We start from the raw sequence: 24,329 nt of genomic DNA, 5'->3' as shown, positions 1-24,329 counted from the left end.
TTTTGTGACATTATAGTTAAAACAACAAACTAGTGTTAGAAAGATGTAAAAGAAGGTAATACCTGTTGCTCTGCCTTTGATTTTGCTTGATTTACCAGTGATGGGGTTGGAGTAAGTGGTAATGGGTGAGTATGTACTAGTGGATAAAAGTACCATACTTTTTCACTCTGGCCAAGTGGCTCAAGGTCACATCACTTTTTTCTCATCGTGCACACTCCCCCCCTACTTTCTTGCAAGCACACTGCACAGTTAAAAGCTGTTGCCGCTTAAACAAGGTACCAACAATAATAAGCATTGTTGATTTTTAGAACTAATTCCTTATGCTTTACTGAACTTTGTTTTACACCATGCTACATGTCGGATGGAACTTTCAGAGTAGTTTTGATTCACTGAAGTTTCATCGATGTGAATAATAGGACAAGCATCATCTTCATTCCTTACCTTGTGCATTCTTCTTAAAAAATGACTTTTCTTTACATCTAAAATCTCTTACCATCATTAGCTTTTCGATATCTAAAGCCAAGTTTTTTTAAAAATTCTATGCAATGAAATGATATCTCCTGCATAGTTTATTTTAGCTTTTAAAACAGCTTTAAATTTTCTTAAGTGTTAGGTATTCACCATTATCATAAAATTCCTGAACTGACCAGTGGGTTACATCGTTCTGGAAACCATCTAATCCTGTGACAGGTTTTTGGCCTGTAGTGTTGTTTGTTGGAGAGGAAAAGCTTGGCCAAGGCTCATCTTCAATTTTGATTACACTTTTATTGGCTTCCTCACATATGTGTTGCACTCTTCTTATGGAGACCTGCAGTTATTTTTTGTGTAGCTCTGAAAAAACCACAAATCTTTTCTTGGCAATTTTGAGAAAATTATGCACTTTTACACAGTGTGCTTAAACTATCACCTAATACCACTCAGATTCGACATTATGCACAGTTTAAATATAAACGAATAGACTTACTCCTGCACTTCTGTCGTATAACTCCAGAAGGGATGGGTCTTGCGCAGGGAGGCAGGGGAAAAACCATTGTGGAGGGAGTGGTCATATGAAGTGTGGAGTGCAGGATGAATGAGCTGCCTGGCTAGAGTGAAAAGAGTTTAGACAAAGGAAATGCAGTATCAGAAGTTGGCATTAGGTTTTCATCTGATAAAATGGAAAGGATATGCAACAAAATGGACATGCATTTTGATAATTTTACTTTCCACCCTGTATACCGATGTTAGAAAATTAATTTGTTATTACTGTAATTTTCATAATACAGTAGAATCCCTCTAATCTGACCTTGGATGGTCCGTCACTCTGGTTAGTTTGACCACGCTCAGGCTCGCGAGCCTGTGCCGACTTGTCACTGACTGGACGCCTGTCGGGCCATTGTTGCGGTGCCTATCGCTGTACATATTGTTATACTGTACGTTATTGTGCAGTTTTATCCTTTGTTGGGTTTAAAAAACGTCGTTGTTTGCTTTATTCTGTGTTCTCTACAGTACTTGTTACTGTAGATTCATTGTGTGTTTTTCAACATGTCTGGATTCAAACGTAAACACATAACTCTTTCACTAAATGAAAAATTAGCAGTGCTTCATAGACTGGACGAAGGAGAATCGCTCCAAAAAATTGCAAAGGAACTGAATGTAGGTGTTTTGACAATTAAGGATTGGGGGAAGAATTGGAAAGACATTGAATCCTAATAAGTTACGATTGATGGTGAAAACACTCTGAAGAATCGCTAAACATTAAAAAATCCTGAACTTGAACTGCCTGATAACGCATTGTGGATGTGGTTTTGTCAAGAAAGAAGGAAAGGAACTCCAATATCCAGGCCAATTCTCAAAGAAAAAGTGATAGTTTTGCACAAAAAACTGGAAGCCGAAAGTAAATTTGCTGCCAGTAAAGGCTGGGTTGATCATTGTAAAACTCGTCATGGTGTCCGATTTGTTTCTATTTTCAGTGAAAAACTAACTGCTAATGCCGCAGCTGCTAAGGAGTTTTCTGTTAAGTTTCCAGAAATTGTAGAAGAAAATGAACTGTTACCCTGCCAAGTGTATAACATCGACGAGATGGGGCTGAACTTTAAAATGTTGCCAACAAAAACGCTCGCAGCTTCAAATGAATCCGTAGTAGGAATGAAACTTATAAAAGATAGAATAACAGTCATTCCTTGTAGCAATGCAGATGGTACCCACAAGCTCCCCTTGTTCGTCATTGGCAAATCTAAGAAGCCAAGGGCATTCAAAAATATAAACTTATCTTCCTTGCCGGTTTATTTCCGCAATCAAAAATCTGCTTGGATGGACTGCAACCTTTTTAAATCTTGGTTTTTCAACAAGTTTGTGCCATCGGTCGAAAAAGACTTGAAGCAAAAAAATCTGCCTGTTCGTGCTCCACTGCTGTTGGATAACCCACCATTACATACATCTGAGGAATATTTGGTGAAAGGGGACACAAAGGCTCTCTTTCTGCCTCCTAATGTGGCCAAACTCATCCAACCAATGGATCAGGGCGTTATCGAATGGTTAAAAAGGCGATATTGCAGAAAGTATATCAGCCCAATGTTGGAAAAATCTGAAGGAGGTCATAACTTATTTGAGGCAATGAAATCCCTGAACATCAAAGATACTATCTACACAATCGCTGCAGCATGGGATGAACTAAAACATGACACACTGTGGAAATCGTGGCGTATGCTTTGGCCACAAGTTATGACTGAAAATGAGCATACCGAAGATGAGCAAAACAATGACGCACTGGAAACCGTTAAAGATCTACAAACTCTGGAGCCGAACGTCCCTGCCAATGAAGTTGAAGAGTGGATCAACGAATGTGACAAAGACTGTGACACTTTTGAAGAGCTCAATGACGAGCAGATTGTTGCCGCTGTTAGCCAGGAAACTGTGAATGAGGATCAGACGGCGAAGACAAACCCCCCACCCGATTTTCACACAACGATGCTATAAATGCTTTTGACATCGCCCTTCAATACATCGAGCAGAATCCAACTCCAATGGACGTTTTGCGGATAAAAAAATGGAGGGACACTGAAGATAAATCTAGAATAACATCTGCTAAACAAAAATGTATCACTGACTTTTTTTCCAAGTAATTTGTTTTCGTTTTTACTGTAAAAAACAATGCATACAGTATAATCACTTCTTAATTTATACATACAGTAGTTTATTTCTTTGTAAAAAATTTCTTTTTTATATACAGTGGTATAAACATTTTTAGTTTACAGTATATATCGTTTATATGTTATTAAGTACAGTACAGTACTGTAATTTGTTTGTCGTTTTTCCTTTTAAAACCAATACATATTACAGTGTGTGTAGACTTTTTTAGTTAATATGTTGTTTAACACTGTGTAAAAACATCTTTTTATATTACTGTAGACATCTCTTAGTTCTTAAATCGTTTAATTTTTTTGTACTAAATATCCTTTTATATTTTTTGCAATGAATATTAGATTTTTCGGATAATCCGACCTTTTTTTCGTTCCGACCATGGTCCCAGTCCCGAAGGTGACGGATTAGAGGGGTTCTACGATATGGGAAGAAAAAAATTCTTTTTTTATTGGAAGCTAGAAAGGTAGCAATGAATTACTAGCTAGCCACTTACCACTAAGAGGAAGATCAGAGTGACAGTCAATATAGTGAAACTACTGGCAATCACTGCCCACTTGGCCAACTAAACTCACAAACCTGCCCCACTGCACACATAAGCAAAAGTTTCTCCCAATCTTAGATTTGGGAAAAATAGTATTCAAGAAAGAAGTTACCAACAATGCGGTGCAAAATCCATAATGCCCTGCCTGGCAAAAAAGTGTAGCAACTAGAACGGGATTAGGAAATGAAATGAAACTTCATAGGTTGAGAGCTGATGTCATGTTATTATAGTGATTACAAAATCAAGTCAAGTTTGCAAAGAACTTGGCCGTAGGAGACTACTTACAGTATGATGTTGCACACCCTATGGGCTGGATAAATCACTGGGTCAGTTTGGAAAGGTGCCATAAAGGCATTGTATCCTCTCCAGAGGCAACCTGGCCCACAGCTGGTCCTTGATGTAGTGAAATCAGATAGCGATCAAGGCAAAGACACTTTGACTGTCAAAATTTCATTGGTACATTGTCGAAGTATTCATTACAAAATTCCTAAATTTATTGCCCTCCAGGAAACTTCCTGTACTCATTTTTTGTAACCAAGAGTTGGATGAAACCCAAATTGGAAAGCTCTGAGATATCTAGTAAGTCATGGAACATATATTGGAAAGACAGATTAGATGCTATATGAGGGGAAGTGTTCATTGCAGTTAACAAAAATTTTGTCTCTATTTATGTCTAATTTTAGTATTTATCTGGACACATATAAGAGCTCTGTGTCACATCAAGTTAGTTGTTGGATGTTTTTACTGGCCACGCAATTCCACTGAGACTGTTTTTAGAGTCATTCAAAGAAAGTCTACATGTCAGTAGTGTGGAAATACCCAGATCATACAGTATTAGTTGGAGGCAACTTTAACCTACGAGTATAGACGGGGACATCTATGGATCCATTGCAGAGGGGTACGGCCAGACAGTCTCGCAAATTACTGTTGAACAAGTTTTCCGACAAGTGTCTTGAGCAGCTAGCTCGACAGCCCTCACACAATGGAAATGTTTTAGAACTTGTAGCTACAAAATGGCATGACCACCAACAGTGCTGCTATAGATACAGGGATTAGTGACCATGATGTCATCATAGCGATGTATTACTAAATTTAATAACTCAGTCAAGAAGGCGAGGAGGGCATTTTTGCTAGAAAGAGCAGATAAGCAGTTGTTAACATCCCACTTAGATATTGTATGGATATCATTTAGTTCCAGTACTATGGGCATAGAGGAATTACGGGCAGAATTTAAACATACTGTTAATCACACACTTAAGATTTGTGTGCCTAGTAACTGGATTAAGGATGCAGAAGACCCGCCATGATTTAGTAACAAAATTTGGAAGATGCTGAGGAAGCAAAGACAGTTACACTCTTGGGTCAAAAGAGAACGCACAAATGTCAACAGGCGAAAGTTAGTAGGGATTCAAGCATCCATAAAAAGATCAATGTACTAAGTATATAATAACTACCACTATCATATCTTTTCAGAACATCTTGCCGAGAAGTACAAATTTACCATCATTTGGCCAATGTACGAACTCCAGTGTGGAGAACATACTAATAGGCATCCTTGGCGTACAGGAACAAATGAAAGAGTTGAAAAGAAATTAGTCTCCAGATCCAAACAAAATTCCAGTTCGGTTTTACAAAGAGTACTCTGTGGCATTGGCACCTTACTTAGCTTGCATATTTTGTGAATCTGTCACTCAGTGCAGAGACCCAAGTGACTGGAAAAAGCGCAGGTGCCTTCTATATATGAGAAGGGTTAAAGAAAAGACCCACAAAATTACACAGCAATATCATTAATGGCAGTTTGCTGCAGATATCTCTATCATATTCTCTTTTGGATTACAATAAATTTCCTGGAGACAGAAAAGCATCTGCCTACCAGTCGACATGGTTTTAGAATGCATTGATAGTGCGAAACTCAGCTTGCCTTTTTCTCACATGATGTCCTGCAAACTGTGGATGAAGGGCAACAGGCATATTCCATATTGCTCAATTTCCGAAAATCATTTTACAATGTGCTCCACTGCAGACCGTTGACGAAGGAATGAGCATTCAGAATAGGTTCACCTGTAAAGGAGATTGCAGATGCTGGTGTGGCCTAATCTTGAGTGCTGCTCAAGTGTTTGGGATCCGTACCAGGTCAGATTGAAGGAAGCCATCAAAGCAGTTGAGAGTTGGGCTGCTAGATTTGTTACCCTTAGGTTTGAACAACATGTAAGTGTTATGGAAATCCTTCGGGGACTCCAGTGGGACTCCTTGCGGGGAAGGCAACTTTTTTTCAGGAAACAATATGGAGAAAATTTAGAGAACCAGCATTTGAAGCTGACTGACAAACAATTCTACTGCTGCCAAAATACATTGTGCTTAAGGACCACAAAGATAAGATATGAGAAATTACCGTATTTACTCGAATCTAAGCCGCACTTTTATTTCCGGTTTTTGTAATCCAAAAATCTGCCTGCGGCTTAGAATTGAGTGCAAAGCAAGCAGAAGTTTTGAAAAATGCTGGTGGGTGCCGCCACAATTAACTTCTGCCGTCGAATATATGTAGAGCGCTACACAGGCATGCTGTGTAGGCTCAAAGATAAATACTGGCACCAAAACCTCTGCATCAGTAAATAAATTTAAAAAAAAAAGAAAAGGTAGAACACGAGCTTTTTTCTCCGCCTCGAGTTTCAACCACTTCATTTTCATACATTACCCAACGAAGTAAATACAAATTCCGTATTGTTCATCTTCGAATGTAGCAGCATTTCAATGTACTATGAAAATCCGACTGGCAAGACTGTTTGGAATGTTTGTAAATATGGCCAACTCTACATTCTGATTTTTTTCCTGCCTGTGAGAAGAGATGGTTGCTAATAGGAACTTTTATGAATTGTGAATCACATGCAGTATTCTCTTCACCATAAGAATAATACGAATGTAAACATTTTGCCATGTATTGTTTCGTGTTTGCTGCTATCTCATTTAAATCCTGTCTGCCTAATAAACTACGAAACTAGAGTGAGACAACAGCAAATGTGGAAGAATATACGTGTCATGTCATGTTTATATTCGTATTATTCTTATGCCTAATAGTGATACAGTCAGAAATGAAGCACAGCAATTGACTAGATTTTTAAATCTAAGATGACTCTAATTTCTGTGCAGAATGTAATGTACTAAAGAGGCGCCTGCAAAGATTTTCAAACGGAGAAAAATTTTCGCTAAACTCTTGTTCAGAACATCTTCTATCATATTTAGTCTATTATTTGGTTCTTGTTGATCATTATCAAAGAAAGCAGCAGTGTAAGTAACAACAAATAGCGGTCTCTTGCCATTGTTTCGCTAATGAGATTATTCCTCTCTTCTTTGTTTTTTAATTGTAAGCAGCTGTAGCGCGCACAAAAGCAAGCCATGCCGCGAGCGGCGACAGGTCGTAAACACTCAATGCATGACACAGTACAATAATGCATTTTCAGCCTAGAGTGACGTAAACACCTATAACAAAGAGAACGGCACTTATCAGATCAGAGAAAAATAAGCAACCCATTCAAACCAGACGAAGCACGCCTGACGCATAGCAATGGCTACCTGGTAAAGCTTAACTGTTAAGCTTATGACTCGAACCAAACAACTATAGCTGTATCGTCATTCATTCAACCTAAATTGTGTCTCATATTACAATGGACCAACGTTGTATCGATTTGGAGATGCGGCCTAAAACTTTTCTCTCCCCTTGAATTTCGAGTCTCAAATTTCAGGTGCGGCTTAGATTCGGGAAATTTTTTTTTTTTTCCTTGATTTCGAGTCTCATTTTTCAGGTGTGGCTTAGATTTGAGTGCGGCTTAGATTCGAGTAAAAAGAGGCTGATGCAGATGCAGATTTAGGTTCGCAGGCTTTTGAGTGGCTCAAAGACTTCTTAAGTAATACAAACAACCCAATGCATTATCCTCAGTGGCGAGTGTTCATCAGAGACAAGGGTATCCTGAGGGGTACCCTAGGGACTCCCAAGCATAGGTTGACCAATTCTCTGTATGCATAAATGATCTGACAGAGAGGGTGAGTAGCAATCTGAAGCTGTTGGCTGATAATAATGCTGTGTTGTACAGGAAGGTGTCATCATTGAGTGACTGTAGGAGGATACAAGAAGATGTAGACAAAATTTCTATTTGGTGTATTAAATGGCAGTTAGTTATTCGCTTAATGTTCGAATTAATCTTTTATTGCTGTGCTGCTTGACACAAGTCATGTCAATTAAATATCTAGGCATAACAAATTCAGAGCAGTATGAAATGAATCGAGCTTGTAAGAATTGTACTAGGAAGGCGAATGCTTGGCTTCAAGTTGTTTTTATTTTTTTGGTCAGAATTTTAGGAAAATGTGGTTGATCTGTAAAAGAGACTGCGTATAGGACACTAGTGTGACCATTCTTCAATGCTGCTGGAGTGTTGGAGGTCCCCACTCAGTCAGATTAAAGGAAGACATTAAAGCATTTCAGAGGCAGGCTGCTAGGTTTGTTATTGGTAGGTTCGATCAACACACAGTTACGGAAATGCTTATGGTACTCAAATGGAAATGCCTGGAGGGAAGGTGATGTTCTGTTTGAGAAACACTATTGAGAAAATGTAGAGAACTTGCATTTGAAGCTTACAGCAGGATAATTATGCTTCTATCAATGCACATTTTGCATAAGTACCACAAAGGTATGATTACAGAGATTAGGGCTGATGTGAAGGCATAGGAGCAGTTGTTTTTCCCTCACTCTTTTTGCAAATGGTATGGGAAAGGAAATGACATGTAATGGTACTAGGTACCCTTTGCGATTTCCATGTGTTGGCTTGCGAAGTATGCATGTAGATGTAGGTGTACGTGATGTGTTGGATACTGGTACTGGGATGGAGTTACTATCTGAGCTTCTACCACACATGTCCTAAGCAGGGACAAATCAGGAGATCTTGCTGGCGATGGTTGTACCTCAACATCACAGAGACATTTGTGTCATGTGCCATTGTGGATGAGCATTGTCCTGTTGAAAATTGGCATCACGAGATGGTCGCACAACAGGTAACACATGAGGATGCAGGATTCCATGATGTGTGCTGTTGTGCTGTCAGAATTCCCTCAATCATTTTCAGTCGTGACCTGAACTAATATCGGATGGCTCTTCACACACAGTGATGCAAGGAGTAATATCACTGTGCCTCTACAAAACATTGGGACCTCTCCTCAGGTCATTGCCTTACTTGTCAATGACGGTCATCTGGGGTAGTCCAGAACAGCGATTCATTGCTGACCACAGTGAAGTGCTATTCATTAGCAGTCCATGCTTCCTGGTCATGACCACTTGCCAAACGCAGCCATTTGTGTTGCAGTGTTAATGGCAGCCTACTCTGGGACAGTAATTCCCTTGTCTGGAAGCTTGTGGTCTCCAACCAATGATATAGGATGACACGGAATGTTATAGGGAGACCATTACTTGTTTTTGGATGGCAATCCCAGATTTGAAGTGGTTACGATGTGCTCAGTGCACAATACAAGAAACCTCCCTTGTGATCGCCGCATGTTATTGACTGGAATCTTGATGCCAACTATACTTGGCCTCATGTTCCCATGGAGTGTAACGTCAAGCCACTTTCACATCTGAATGTCCCATAAATCTGTTTGTTGCATGCTTTGACACGCTGGCCAAATACAGACCTACAATGAGACTCATTTCAAATTCTGTCAGGCATTGTTAATACTGTTTCACAAGACATCTCCATTTCTGTCGCAGTGATCACTCAGCATCTGACGTTCACACCCCTTATGTAAACTAACACGCCTGGTAACAGCACTAATGTGCTCTGGTGCCTATTCCACCAGACACAGACAGTCGCAACTCTAATCATTTACATGCGTACCAATCGTGTATACATGAATGAAGTTACATTGACATCTCACTATGCCCTTTGAGTGCTTAACTTTTTGCCAGTCATTGTATCAGTGAAATTAATCAATGGCAATCAATACCTCAAAAATAAATCTTGAAAGAAGTTGCAGAACGCAAAGACAGATAAATGACAAAGAACTACAGTGAAATGGGACCCAAGAGGGAGGCAGAAAGGTAAAATGATTAAAATGTCTGTATTTTAAGTATTATTTTACCTCTCTTTCCATTTTTCACATCCCATATTTTTCTATGCATCCACATCAGCTGAAGAAGGAATACTTCAGGGTCCTAAAGTTAAAATTTCAATTGCTGTTGTTTATTTGTGGTTCCATCAAAATTGCCCCACTTGTTCTATTCTCCAACTTTTCACCCATCTTCTGTCAAAATTAATTTAAAAAAATTAATTTTAAAAATCATTTCCTTTTATTGTTTCTGTCAAATGAACAATTACAAACTGCCCTTATTCTGTCTTGAAAATTACTTGTTTGCTTCAGGCTTGGATTAACGAGAAATTGCTTACCGATTTTGAAGACCAGTATATTGCGGATGTGTCCGAATTGCGATTAGAGTAAGTCTTCTAATGTATATATAATCATAAAAACTGTCTCTGTATGTTTTGTCTCATAATAAGAAAGTCACATGGTTTTAACTGCATTCCAGAAAAGGCTTTGCAATCAAATTTGAAGAAAACAATGGTGAAAGTGAAATATGCTTACCATTAGCTCAGATGGTTTTTGAGAAGCAACAGGCCATTCCAGGGAAAAGGTATGTTCTACTTAGCAAGTGTAACTAGACAGTACAGATAACTGAGATACATTTATATTGCTTTCTCCTTTTTTTGATCCACTGTGTGATGTTTATTTTAACCATATTAGGCACTGTGTAGCATTAGGGCTCATGCCAGTTGTTGTAATCAAATATTCAGTCGGTAACCACCCAGTCTGTATTACGAGGTGTTACCAGTTTCAATCACATAACATCTTCAGGAAGCCTTATATTTCATAATCAGATATTACAACTAAAATCGTACCATGGAGACTGCAAGTTAAATTACAAATGTATAACAGTCTATCTTAAATTTGTGCCATCAGTGTAGAAAATTGGAGATATGTCTCACATCTTTTATATATTAGGTGCTAAATTAATGTCTAATCCATAATCATAAAATTGCCACTTACAGAAAATAGTTGTAGAAAATAACAGCTGATTGTAATCTTTTACAAGTTAACATTTAAAATGCAATCAATGTTATTTTCTCCAATATATACCGGGTGGACATAATTAAAGTGCAGCTGTTCACATGTGTTAATGTGGAACCAATCTACACTGGAAAACAAATTAGTTGAAAATATGGCATTATAAACTGACAGGTTTCATATAGATTATATAATGGTGAGACAGAGATTTAGGAACGAGGTGTTAAATTGTTAGACATTTCCAGGGGCAGATGTGGACTCCGACCACAATCTATTGGTTATGAACTGTAGATTAAAACTGAAGAAACTGAAAAAAGGTGGGAATTTAAGGAGATGGGACGTGGATAAACTGACTAAACCAGAGATTGTACAGAGTTTCAGGGAGAGCATGAGGAAACAACTGACATGAATGGGGGAAAGAAATACAGTAGAAGAAGAATGGGTAGCTTTGAGGGATGAAGTAGTGAAGGCAGCAGAGGATAAAGTAGGTAAAAAGATGAGGGCTAGTAGAAATCCTTGGGTAACAGAAGAAATATTGAACTTAATTGATGAAAGGAGCAAATACAAAATTGCGGTAAATGTAGCAGGCAAAAAGGAATACAAACGTCTCAAAAATGAGATCGACAGGAAGTGCAAAATGGCTAAGCAGGGATGGCTAGAGGACAAATGTAAGGATGTAGAGGCCTATCTCACTAGGGGTAAGATAGATACTGCCTACAGGAAAATTAAAGAGACCTTTGGAGATAAGAGAACGACTTGTATGAATATCAAGAGCTCAGATGGAAACCCAGTTCTAAGCAAAGAAGGGAAAGCAGAAAGGTGGAAGGAGTATATAGAGGGTCTATACAAGGGCGATGTACTTGAGGACAATATTATGGAAATGGAAGAGGATGTAGATGAAGATGAAATGGGAGATACGATACTGCGTGAAGAGTTTGACAGAGCACTGAAAGACCTGAGTCGAAACAAGGCCCCCGGAGTAGACAACATTCCATTGGAACTACTGACGGCCTTGGGAGAGCCAGTCCTGACAAAACTCTACCATCTGGTGAGCAAGATGTATAGAACAGGCGAAATACCCTCAGGCTTCAAGAAGAATATAATAATTCCAATCCCAAAGAAAGCAGGTGTTGACAGATGTGAAAATTACCGAACTATCAGTTTCATAAGTCACAGCTGCAAAATACTAACACGATTTCTTTACAGATGATTGGAAAAAGTAGTAGAATCCGACCTCAGGGAAGATCAGTTAGGATTCCGTAGAAATATTGGAACACGTGAGGAAATACTGACCCTATGACTTCTCTTAGAAGCCAAATTAAGAAAAGGCAAATCTACGTTTCTAGCATTTGTAGACTTTGAGAAACCTTTTGACAATGTTGACTGGAATACTCTCTTTCAAATTCTGAAGGTGGCAGGGGTAAAATACAGGAAGCGAAAGGCTATTTACAATTTGTACAGAAACCAGATGGCAGTTATAAAAGTCGAGGGACATGAAAGGGAAGCAGTGGTTGGGAAGGGAGTGAGACAGGGTTGTAGCCTCTCCCTGATGTTATTCAATCTGTATATTGAGCAAGCAGTGAAGGAAACAAAAGAAAAATTTGGAGTAGGTATTAAAATCCATGGAGAAGAAATAAAAACTTTGAGGTTCGCCGACGACATTCTAATTCTGTCAGAGACAGCAAAGGACTTGGAAGAGCAGTTGAACGGAATGGATAGTGTCTTGAAAGGAGGATATAAGATGAACATCAACAAAAGCAAAACGAGGATAATGGAATGTAGTCAAATTAAGTCAGGTGATGCTGAGGGTATTAGATTAGGAAATGAGACACTTAAAGTCATAAAGGAGTTTTGCTATTTGGGGAGCAAAATAACTGATGATGGTCGAAGTAGAGAGGATATAAAATGTAGACTGGCAATGGCAAGGAAAGCGTTTCTGAAGAAGAGAAATTTGTTAACATCAAGTATAGATTTAAGTGTCAGGAAGTCGTTTCTCAAAGTATTTGTATGGAGTGTAGCCATGTATGGAAGTGAAACATGGACGATAAATAGTTTGGACAAGAAGAGAATAGAAGCTTTTGAAGTGTGGTGCTACAGAAGAGTGCTGAAGATTAGATGGGTAGATCGCATAACTAATGAGGAGGTATTGAATAGGATTGAGGAGAAGTTTGTGGCACAACTTGACTAGAAGAAGGGATCGGTTGGTAGGACATGTTCTGAGGCATCAAGGGATCAGCAATTTAGCATTGGAGGGCAGCGTGGAGGGTAAAAAACGTAGAGGGAGACCAAGAGATGAATACACTAAGCAGATTCAGAAGGATGTAGGTTGCAGTAAGTACTGGGAGACAAAGAAGCTTGCACAGGATAGAGTAGCATGGAGAGCTGCATCAAACCAGTCTCAGAACTGAAGACCACAACAACAACAAACTGCTTGTATGACAATAGGACTTCCACACCGGCATTTAAAAAGCCACAATGTAAGTGAACAGTATGGCTATTTAGGAGAGAGACTGTGAGCCTTTGTTGAGACTGTTTCATGTGAATAGTAGGAAGTGCAGTGTTGCATTGAGAGAATATCACTGACCCAACGGTCTGAGGAGAGGCCCTATGTCATTAAATCATGTAAAGTAGATGACAATGAAATTCAGAAACATGGGTGAGCTTCATGTGGCACCTGTAAGAGGAAGGCATTCTGTCCTAACATTGGTGAGCTTCGTGTGGCACGTGGAAGAGGAAGGCGTCGTGCCGTGGTGGAAGTTGTTGATGTGATTGCTGTTGTTGTGACTACCATGTAGCTTGTGCAGTGCTCATGCAGTGTCATGAGAATTGTCCACCACATGGTCAACATTACCAAAAGTTTTGCAGTCTATCTTACACTGGTACCCATACAAGATCCAGGTGATGCAACCCATACAAGATCCAGGTCATGCAGCAAATGAAACCCCATGATCTGCAGCAATGTTCTGAATTTGCTCTTCGCTATCTGGCATAGATTGAAGTTGACAACATGTGGCTGAGCAGTATTCTGTAGAGTGACAAGACACATTTCACACTACAGAGCGGACTGAATACACAGAAGTGTTGAATTTGGGGTTGTGCGCAAAGAGCAATTGCAGTCACTGTATATGATTCACAAGCATCTTTATTCTTGGTCTATTCTTCTTTGATGAGAATATATCCATAATGCCAGTTAGGTGTACCATGATGTTTGCACATTATTGGGACCTCCTTGTACAGCATGGAAGAGCACAACTGTATGGAAACCACTGTTTTCATGCAAGGTGAGGCAGCACCTCATGTCACTCACCCAGTGAAAGATCTGAGTAATGCGACCTTCCACGAATGTGTTATCTCCAGAGATTTTCCAGATGCATGGCCTACAAGATCACCTGATTGGAATCCATGTGGCTTTTGGCCCTGGGGACATTTAAAAAAACACATTTGCCAGGGACACTTTCAGTTTCTACCTGATCTGAAGGCCCGTATTCAGAAAAACATTGCTCAATTTCCACTGGAACTGCTGCAAGCAACTGTTTATCATATTGTTTTACAGATGCAGCATCTCGTCGACATTTCTGGTGCCCATATTGGACAAATTGTGTAAATGGCAGTTAATAATAAAATTAACATTATGCCTTTCTCACTTGCTTGACTTTTCTGCCGTGTCCCATTCCCAATTCATTATATATGTAAACATTTTTATATGTCTGCCTTGCTTTCAAAGCGCCAGATTTGCACCTGGAGGCAGAAATTGGATCTAATCTTTTTTTTTACTATGTAAATCGGTCCTATATTAACGCACTAGAATATCTACCAGGCCATATGTTAATTACAGCCCACACTGGACCTGTGTGAGTAGCTGCACTAGAGTTATAATCATTTGGTATTTTAAATGACTTAAAAGTTTACATATCCATGTCATAGAGAGATAAGACCATGTAGTAAACTAAAGCTAGTGACATGCTTCCAAGCAACAGGATATGGAGTTGACAGAAAACATCTTTGGTCGTTAGTGACCACTGACATGTTTTCCAGCAGCTGAATGCTAAGTCAGCAATAAACAACTTTCACCACGATAGATAATAAGAAAATAATGTGTTCTTGTAATTGCATCACATTAAACTAGTTTGATACTAGGTTCTATTTATGTATAAAAATTTGTTATTTTATATAACTACCATGTACATTTATGTAATTTACAACACACCTTGTAAATAAAGGGCAGCAGTTGTGTTATCTATATCGATACTCTGCACACAGATCTGAAGTGCATGGCAGAAGGTACCTCCCATGGTTCCAGTTATTAGGGCTTTCTGCTGTTCCATTGATATGCAGGAGGAATGATTGCTTAAATGCCTCTGTATGTGCTGTAATTAAGTAATCTTGTCATACTAATGCCCATGGGAGCCACATATAAGAGATTTAAATGACTAATGGAAAATCTCATATAAAGATGTGAAACAATATTAACAAAGAGATAGAGGGGCTGGCCAGTACTTACCTCAGCTCAGTACAGCTGATAGATACACAAAACAGAATAGAAAATTTACGTATCCTAGCTTTAGGAACTTTGTTCCTTCATCAGGGAGGAGAGAGGGGGAAGAAGGGAAAGAAGGGAAAGTGGATTCAGTTACTCACAACCCAGGTTACGAAGCAACAGGGGAAAGGTAAACAGGGAGGGTAGCGAAGATGAAGGCATGGGTGTCAGAGGGAAGCCAAAGATATTCTACTGTAAGTACTGTGCCAGCTTCAAACCAAAGAGGATGCATACATAAGCAAAGAGGTATATAGTATAAAGATAAACACAACTATGTAGGATGAATGGCTAAAGAGGAAAGGGAAAGAGGAGAAGACTGAAGAGTAAATTGGAGTGAGGTTGGTTAGTGTAGGTTCAGTCCAGGAGGATGGCGGGATGAAAGGATGTGTTGGAGTGCAAGTTCCCATATCCGCAGTTCTGAGGACTGGTGTTGGGTGGGAGAAGCCAAATAACACGTACGGTGTAGCAGGTTCCTAGGTCCCTAGAATTATGCTGGAGGGCATGCTCTGCTACTGGGTATTGGACATCTCCTAGGCAAACAGTTCGTCTGTGCCCGTTCATGCGCTCAGCCAGTTTAGTTGTCGTCATACCAATGTTAAGGCTGTGCAGTGCAGGCATGTCAGATGGTTAATGACGTGTCGTTTCACATGTGGCCCTGCCTTGGATTGTGTATGTTTTACCAGTAGCGGGGCTGAAGTAGGTGGTTCTGGGGGGATGCATGGGGCAGGTTTTGCAGTGGGGTTGGTTACAGTGGTAGGAACTGCTGGGTCGAGACGGTGGTCTGGGAATATTGTAGGGTTTGACAAGGATGTTACGGAGGTTAGGGGGGTGACGAAAGGCAACTCTGGGTGGTGTGGAGAGAATATTGTCAAGGGATGATCTCATTTCAGGGCTTGACTTGAGGGATATGACTTCATCTCTGTCCTTAGGTTCTCAAGCTTCAGGTAAATTTCCCATTGTATGATTGTGAGTGGGATGGGATGTAATGTGACCATGAGAATTTCTTACATAGCTGTGAATTCATCATTTGCAAATAATAATAATAATAATAATAACAATTCATCATTTGCAAATCATTCATCATTTGCAAATAATAATAATAATAATAATAATAATAATAATAAACCCCATGGAGACCCAGGAAAAGAATAGGCCTCCGGTATGTTCTGCCAGTCGTAAAAGGCGACGAAAAGAACAAACCACTAATAGGGCTAACCCCCCTTTTAGTGTGACTAGTTGGTTCAAGACAGAACTAATGAAGGCTCGGACATGCGCTGTCATGGTTGGGGACGACGCTTGAACCCTATGCCCGTCCACAATGGTAACGACACTGCTAGCCACACGGAAAATGATTTTAATCCAAATGCAGGTGCTTTGCAGGATATGCTTCCTGCAATCACCCTAGAAGGAAAACAGAGAAAGAGGATGAGATGGTCAGATGAAGTTAACCGACACCTCATGTTCTGTTATTACCAAGCAACAAACTTAGGAATCAACACAACTGGATACAGATCACAAGTATACACAACATTTATTACCAGATACCCAGAATTAAAATTTTTAACAGAACAACGACTAGCTGATCATGTGTTGTTGTTGTTGTTGTTGTGGTCTTCAGTCCTGAGACTGGTTTGATGCAGCTCTCCATGCTACTCTATCCTGTGCAAGCTTCTTCATCTCCCAGTACCTACTGCAACCTACATCCTTCTGAATCTGCTTAGTGTATTCATCTCTTGGTCTCCCCCTACGATTTTTACCCTCCACGCTGCCCTCCAATACTAAATTGGTGATCCCTTGATGCCTCAGAACATGTCCTACCAACCGATCCCTTCTTCTGGTCAAGTTGTGCCACAAACTCCTCTTCTCCCCAATCCTATTCAGTACCTCCTCATTAGTTATGTGATCTACCCATCTAATCTTCAGCATTCTTCTGTAGCACCACATTTCGAAAGCTTCTATTCTCTTCTTGTCCAAACTATTTACCGTCCATGTTTCACTTCCATACATGGCTACACTCCATACAAATACTTTCAGAAACGACTTCCTGACATTTAAATCAATACTCGATGTTAACAAATTTCTCTTCTTCAGAAACGCTTTCCTTGCCATTGCCAGACTACATTTTATATCCTCTCTACTTCGACCATCATCAGTTATTTTGCTCCCCAAATAGCAAAACTCCTTTATGACTTTAAGTGTCTCATTTCCTAATCTAATACCCTCAACATCACCTGACTTAATTCGACTACATTCCATTATCCTCGATTTGCTTTTGTTGATGTTCATCTTATATTCTCCCTTCAAGACACCATCCATTCCGTTCAACTGCTCTTCCAAGTCCTTTGCTGTCTCTGACAGAATTACAATGTCATCGGCGAACCTCAAAGTTTTTATTTCTTCTCCATGGATTTTAATACCTACTCCAAATTTTTCTTTTGTTTCCTTCACTGCTTGCTCAATATACAGATTGAATAACATCGGGGACAGGCTACAACCCTGTCTTACTCCCTTCCCAACCACTGCTTCCCTTTCATGTCCCTCGACTCTTATAACTACCATCTGGTTTCTGTACAAATTGTAAATAGCCTTTCGCTCCCTGTGTTTTACCCCTGCCACCTTTAGAATTTGAAAGAGAGTATTCCAGTCAACATTGTCAAAAGCTTTCTCTAAGTCTACAAATGCTAGAAACGTAGGTTTGCCTTTCCTTAATCTTTCTTCTAAGATAAGTTGTAAGGTCAGTATTGCCTCACGTGTTCCAGTACTTCTACGGAATCCAAACTGATCTTCTCCGAGGTCGGCTTCTACTAGTTTTTTCATTCGTCTGTAAAGAATTCGTGTTAATATTTTGCAGCTGTGGCTTATTAAACTGATTGTTCGGTAATTTTCACATCTGTCAACACCTGCTTTCTTTGGGATTGGAATTATTATATTCTTCTTGAAGTCTGAGGGTATTTCGCCTGTTTCATACATCTTGCTCACCAGATGGTAGAGTTTTGTCAGGACTGGCTCTCCCAAGGCCGTCAGTAGTTCCAATGGAATGTTGTCTACTCCGGGGGCCTTGTTTCGACTCAGGTCTTTCAGTGCTCTGTCAAACTCTTCACGCAGTATCGTATCTCCCATTTCATCTTCATCTACATCCTCTTCCATTTCCATAATATTGTCCTCAAGTATATCGCCCTTGTATAGACCCTCTATATACTCATTCCACCTTTTTGCTTTCCCTTCTTTGCTTAGAACTGGGTTTCCATCTGAGCTCTTGATGTTCATACAAGTGGTTCTCTTATCTCCAAAGGTCTCTTTAATTTTCCTGTAGGCAGTATCTATCTTACCCTTAGTGAGATAAGCCTCTACATCCTTACATTTGTCCTCTAGCCATCCCTGCTTAGCCATTTTGCACTTCCTGTCGATCTCATTTTTGAGACGTTTGTATTCCTTTTTGCCTGCTTCATTTACTGCATTTTTATATTTTCTCCTTTCATCAATTAAATTCAATATTTCGTCTGTTACCCAAGGATTTCTACTAGCCCTTGTCTTTTTACCTACTTGATCCTCTGCTGCCTTCACTACTTCATCCCTCAAAGCTACCCATTCTTCTTCTACTGTATTTCTTTCCCCCATTCCTGTCAATTGTTCCCTTATGCTTTCCCTGAAAATCTGTACAACCTCTGGTTCTTTCAGTTTATCCAGGTCCCATCTCTTTAAATTCCCACCTTTTTGCAGTTTCTTCAGTTTTAATCTACAGGTCATAACCAATAGATTGCGGTCAGAGTCCGCATCTGCCCCTGGAAATGTCTTACAATTTAAAACCTGGTTCCTAAATCTCTGTCTTACCATTATATAATCTATCTGATACCTTTTAGTATCATATCCGTGTCATAATCAAAAATAACAGGACACCCCAGTCAGAATTAGAAAACATCAAACAACAAGTACAACAAATACTGGAACAAAATAATGCGCAATCAGAAGAAGAAGAAAATACAGTAATGGACTCAAACATCCCAGAGCAAACAAACCAAGAACAACACGCATAAATTAAAGAATCAGAGGAAAACGAAATCTTAAGACAGCCACCAGAACAAGCACAAATAGAACACGAGGTGACACACATGTTAGATATAGAAGAAAAATTTCAGCTGACATACATAGAATACAAAAACACAAATACAGACATTAGACCTTTCTTGCATAGACCACCCAATAACCCACAAGTCGAAACAATAATAACAACTATCAACACAATCATACACAACAAAATAAATGAAAATACAACTATGGAAGAGTTACAACTACTGGTTTATATAGGAGCACTCACTACACTAAATATACACACTAGGCAGAGATCAGAACCAACCAACACACAGAAGAAACCCACAAAACCAGCATGGCAACACAGGCTACAGATCAGAATAGAAAAACTGAGAAAAGACATCAGACAGCTAACACAATTTATAAGAAATGAAATATCAGACAAAAAACGAAAAAAGGTTAGGTAAAATCTCACAACAAGAAGTGATAGAGCAATTAGATGAAAAGAAGCAGAAATAACAAGCATTGGCCAAATGCCTAAGAAGATACAAAAAAAGTGAAAATAGAAGGAAACAAAACCAAACTTTCAACACAAACAAAAAGAGATTTTACCAGACAATAGATAACACACACATTAAAATAGACAATCCACCAAACATAACAGACATGGAACACTTCTGGAGCAACATATGGTCAAACCCAGTACAACATGACAGACATGCACGGTGGATACAAGCAGAAACAGACACATACAAGGTGATACCACAAATGCCTGAAGTGATAATTTTGCAACATGAAGTCACCCGAGCAATTAATTCTACGCACAATTGGAAAGCCCCTGGAAAAGATAAAATAGCAAATTTCTGGCTAAAGAAGTTCACCTCAACACATTCACATCTAACTAAATTATTTAACATATCTAAAAACAAAGATGATGTAACTTACCAAACGAAAGTGTTGGTATGTTGATAGACACACAAAAATAAACACTAACACACACACACAAAATTCAAGCTTTCGCAACCCACGGTTGCTGCAGTTCAAATGTCTGCTTGTGTCTGCATATGTGCGGATGGATATGTGTGTGTGTGTGTGTGTGTGTGTGCGAGTGTATACCTGTCCCTTTTTTCCCCTCTAAGGTAAGTCTTTCCGCTCCCAGGATTGGAATGACTCCTTACCCTCTCCCTTAAAACCCACATCCTTTCATCTTTCCCTCTCCTTCCCTCTTCCCTGATGAAGCAACCGTGGGTTGCAAAAGCTTGAATTTTGTGTGTGTGTTTGTGTTTATTTTTGTGTGTCTATCAACATACCAACGCTTTCGTTTGGTAAGTTACATCATCTTTGTTTTTAGATATATTTTTCCCACATGGAATGTTTCCCTCTATTATAAATTATTTAACAGTTACATTGCAGACCCATACACATTCCCTGATACACTTGCACATGGAATAACTTACCTGAAACCTAAAGACCAAGCAGACACAGCAAACCCAGCAAAATATCGCCCCATAACATGCCTACCAACAATATACAAAATATTAACTTCAGTCATTACACAGAAATTAATGACACACAACACAGAACAAAATTATAAATGAAGAACAAGAAGGCTGTTGCAAAGGAGCACGAGGATGTAAAGAGCAACTGATAATAGATACAGAGGTGACATATCAAGTTAAAACTAAACAAAGCTCGCTACACTACGCATACATTGATTACCAAAAAGCTTTTGATAGTGTACCCCACTCATGGTTACTACAAATATTGGGGAAATATACAAAGTACATCCTAAATTGATACAGTTCCTAAACAGAGTAATGAAAAATTGGAAAACCACACTTAATATCCTAACAAATTCAAATAATATCACATCATAGCCAATACAGATTAAGTGTGGAATATACCAAGGAGACTCATTAAGTCCTTTCTGGTTCTGCCTTGCTCTGAACCCACTATCCAACATGCTAAACAATACAAATTATGGATAAATATTACTGGAACATACCAACACAAAATCACACATTTGCTATACATGGATGATTTAAAACTACTGGCAGCAACAAATGAACAACTCAACCAATTACTAAAGATAACAGAAGTATCCAGCAGTGATATAAATATGGCTTTTGAAACAGACAAATGTATGAAAAATAGCATAGTCAAGGGAAAACACACTAAACAAGAAGATTACATATTGGATAACCACAGCGACTGCATAGAAGCAATGGAAAAAACAGATACTTATAAATATTTAGGATACAGACAAAAAATAGGAATAGATAATACAGATATTAAAGAAGAACTAAAAGAAAAATATAGACAGAGACTAACAAAAATACTGAAAACAGAATTGACAGCAAGAAACAAGACAAAAGCTATAAATACTTATGCTATACCAGTATTGACCTACTCATTTGCAGTAGTGAAATGGAGTAACACAGACCTAGAAGCACTCAACACACTTACACGATCACAATGCCACAAATATAGAATACATCAGATACATTCAGCAACAGAAAGATTCACATTAAGCAGAAAGGAGGGAGGAAGTGGATTTATCGACATAAAAAACCTACATTATGGACAGGTAGACAATTTAAGAAAGTTCTTTATAGAACGAGAAGAAACTAGCAAAATACACAAAGCAATCACTCATATAAATACATCGGCTACACCATTGCAATTTCATAACCACTTCTACAACCCTTTAGATCACTTAACATCAACAGATACAAAGAAAGTAAATTGGAAAAAGAAAACACTACATGGCAAGCACCCGTATCATCTAACACAGCCACACATTGATCAAGATGCATCCAACACATGGCTAAGAAAAGGCAATATATACAGTGAGACGGATGGGTTTATGATTGTAATACAGGATCAAACAATAAACACCAGATATTACAGCAAGCATATTATTGAAGATCCGAATACCACAACAGATAAATGCAGACTTTGCAAACAACAAATAGAAACAGTAGATCACATCACAAGCGGATGTACAACACTAGCAAATACAGAATACACCAGAAGACATGACTATGTAGCAAAAATAATACATCAACAGCTTGCCATACAACATAAACTAATAAAACAGCACATTTCCACATACAAGTATGCACCACAAAATGTACTGGAGAATGATGAATACAAATTATACTGGAACAGAACCATTATAACAGGTAAAACAACATCACATAACAAACCTGAAATCATACACTCCAATAAAAAGAAGAAACTAACACAACTAATCGAAATATCCATACTCAATACAACAAATATACAGAAGGAAACAGGAGAAAAAATTGAAAAATACATCCAACTGGCTGAGGAAGTCAAGGACATGTGGCATCAGGATAAAGTTGACATTATACCAATTGTACTATCAACTACAGGAGTCATACCACACAATATCCACCAGTACCTCAACGCAATACAGCTACATCCAAACGTATATATACAACTACAGAAATCTGTAATTATTGATACATGTTCAATTACCCGAAAGTTCCTAAATGCAATGTAACATATACCATATAGTTAAAAGGAAGTCACGCTTGATCAAGGTCCACGTCACTTTCCATTTTTAACCAGACATAACGTCTGAGAAAGGAGAGAAAAATAACAATAATATTTATAATATAAATATGGATCCATACTTGAGCAAACTTGTTTTGCAGTCAGCATTGAAATTTCAGGCTTCAGTTCTTTTTTACTTATTTCAGTGCATAGTAGTACTTTATTGACTTTCTCACAGTGTCTTGCTTCAAGATGACAGTGATCACAGAGTAAAGAGCATTCAGTTTGAAACATGGTGCATTGCTACTGTCAGAGTCTATTGATGTTGCATTCCAGTGACAACTGTTCAAAAGTATGCTTCTACAATGATGTTCTTATGCTAGAAGTTATTGCACAATGACACACAATCTCAGGGAATGATAAGAGCTTATAACTTGCAGAATTGTTGATAGAAGTGTAAATAAACTATTGTTTCATTTTCACCATTTTGATGTCTAGCTGCTGATGTACCTAATAAGCTCTCCCTACTGTGTCATAGTCATTCTGTCCTAGTACTGTAATGTCATTAGTTTCCTTGGTCAGACTGGGAAAGTTATTTTGTCAAACATATCTTGTGCGGCTTTGTTTCCATTGTCGCTGCAAGTTTCCAAGTGATTATTATTATTTGCTCTAGAATTTTTTAAATATTTCATTTGGTATTTTATTTACCTCTTGTTTTGGAGAAAAGGGGACAGAAGTTTTTCTTTGACAAGAATATTTGTTTTGGTTTCTTCTGCTATAGAGTTAGCAGAGTTATTCAGCCATAAATTTATTGTCAGTGGCTGTGCTCTCCTATAATTTGGGCTGCAGGCTTAATTCAGTGCAGAATTCACAAGCATTTCTAGACGTAAATGTCAGCTATTTTAATGTATCCTAAATTTAGCATTGCCAATTTTTTCAGGAAATAATGTGGCATTAGCAAATTATTATGTAACTTAAGTTTACTTATTTACTTGGTCCAACAGCAGTTTTTGTGCTCTCTTGCACTGAGGGCTGTTGTGAACCTTCACAAAGTAGTCCTTGGCTTTTCTCTGGACCTATCCAAATCCTGGTGTGAAGAGACTGCAACAAAATCTCACAACACTTATCTTCTCCCTCACCAGTGAAGTACTTGGCATCTTTGGTGTGGGAGGTTAGATTATGAGCAATTGGTTGGAGGTGTTGCTCAATAGGGCCGAAATTCTTTCAGTGGGCTCAATAATCTGCCGCAATGGGGCATCCAGGGTTGTTGGGTTTGTGGATTTTGGGGACCATGTAGAAGGTGGGTGTGCAGGGTGTCTTAGGGGTGAGGAGGGACATGAATTCAGGGGAGAGGTTCTGGGAAGGGCCTAAGACTCTAAGCAGGGATTGGTGGTTGTGTTGGATTTCACAGATGGGGTCACTGTGGCAGAGTTTATAGGTGGAGGAGTCAGATAATTGGTGGAGGCCTTCTGC

General features: G+C 38.9%; 1 protein-coding gene across 3 annotated transcripts in view; it reads left to right on the top strand.

Annotated features, from left to right (window-relative positions):
• LOC124711891 (Fanconi anemia group D2 protein) overlaps positions 1 to 24,329 on the top strand; it is a 206,393-nt gene that overhangs the window by 94,716 nt on the left and 87,348 nt on the right. For all 3 annotated transcript variants that reach the window (XM_047242137.1, XM_047242136.1, XM_047242138.1), the window contains exons 13-14: positions 10,067 to 10,140; positions 10,233 to 10,337. In XM_047242137.1, coding sequence (XP_047098093.1) covers positions 10,067 to 10,140; positions 10,233 to 10,337 — 179 coding nt within the window. The remainder of the gene's footprint in view (positions 1 to 10,066; positions 10,141 to 10,232; positions 10,338 to 24,329) is intronic.

The sequence above is a fragment of the Schistocerca piceifrons genome, chromosome 8, assembly GCF_021461385.2.
Source record: "Schistocerca piceifrons isolate TAMUIC-IGC-003096 chromosome 8, iqSchPice1.1, whole genome shotgun sequence".
In the NCBI taxonomy this organism is placed as follows: Eukaryota; Metazoa; Arthropoda; class Insecta; order Orthoptera; family Acrididae; genus Schistocerca; species Schistocerca piceifrons.
Note: the sequence above shows the minus strand (reverse complement) of the source record. Positions and strands in the feature narration are given on the sequence as shown.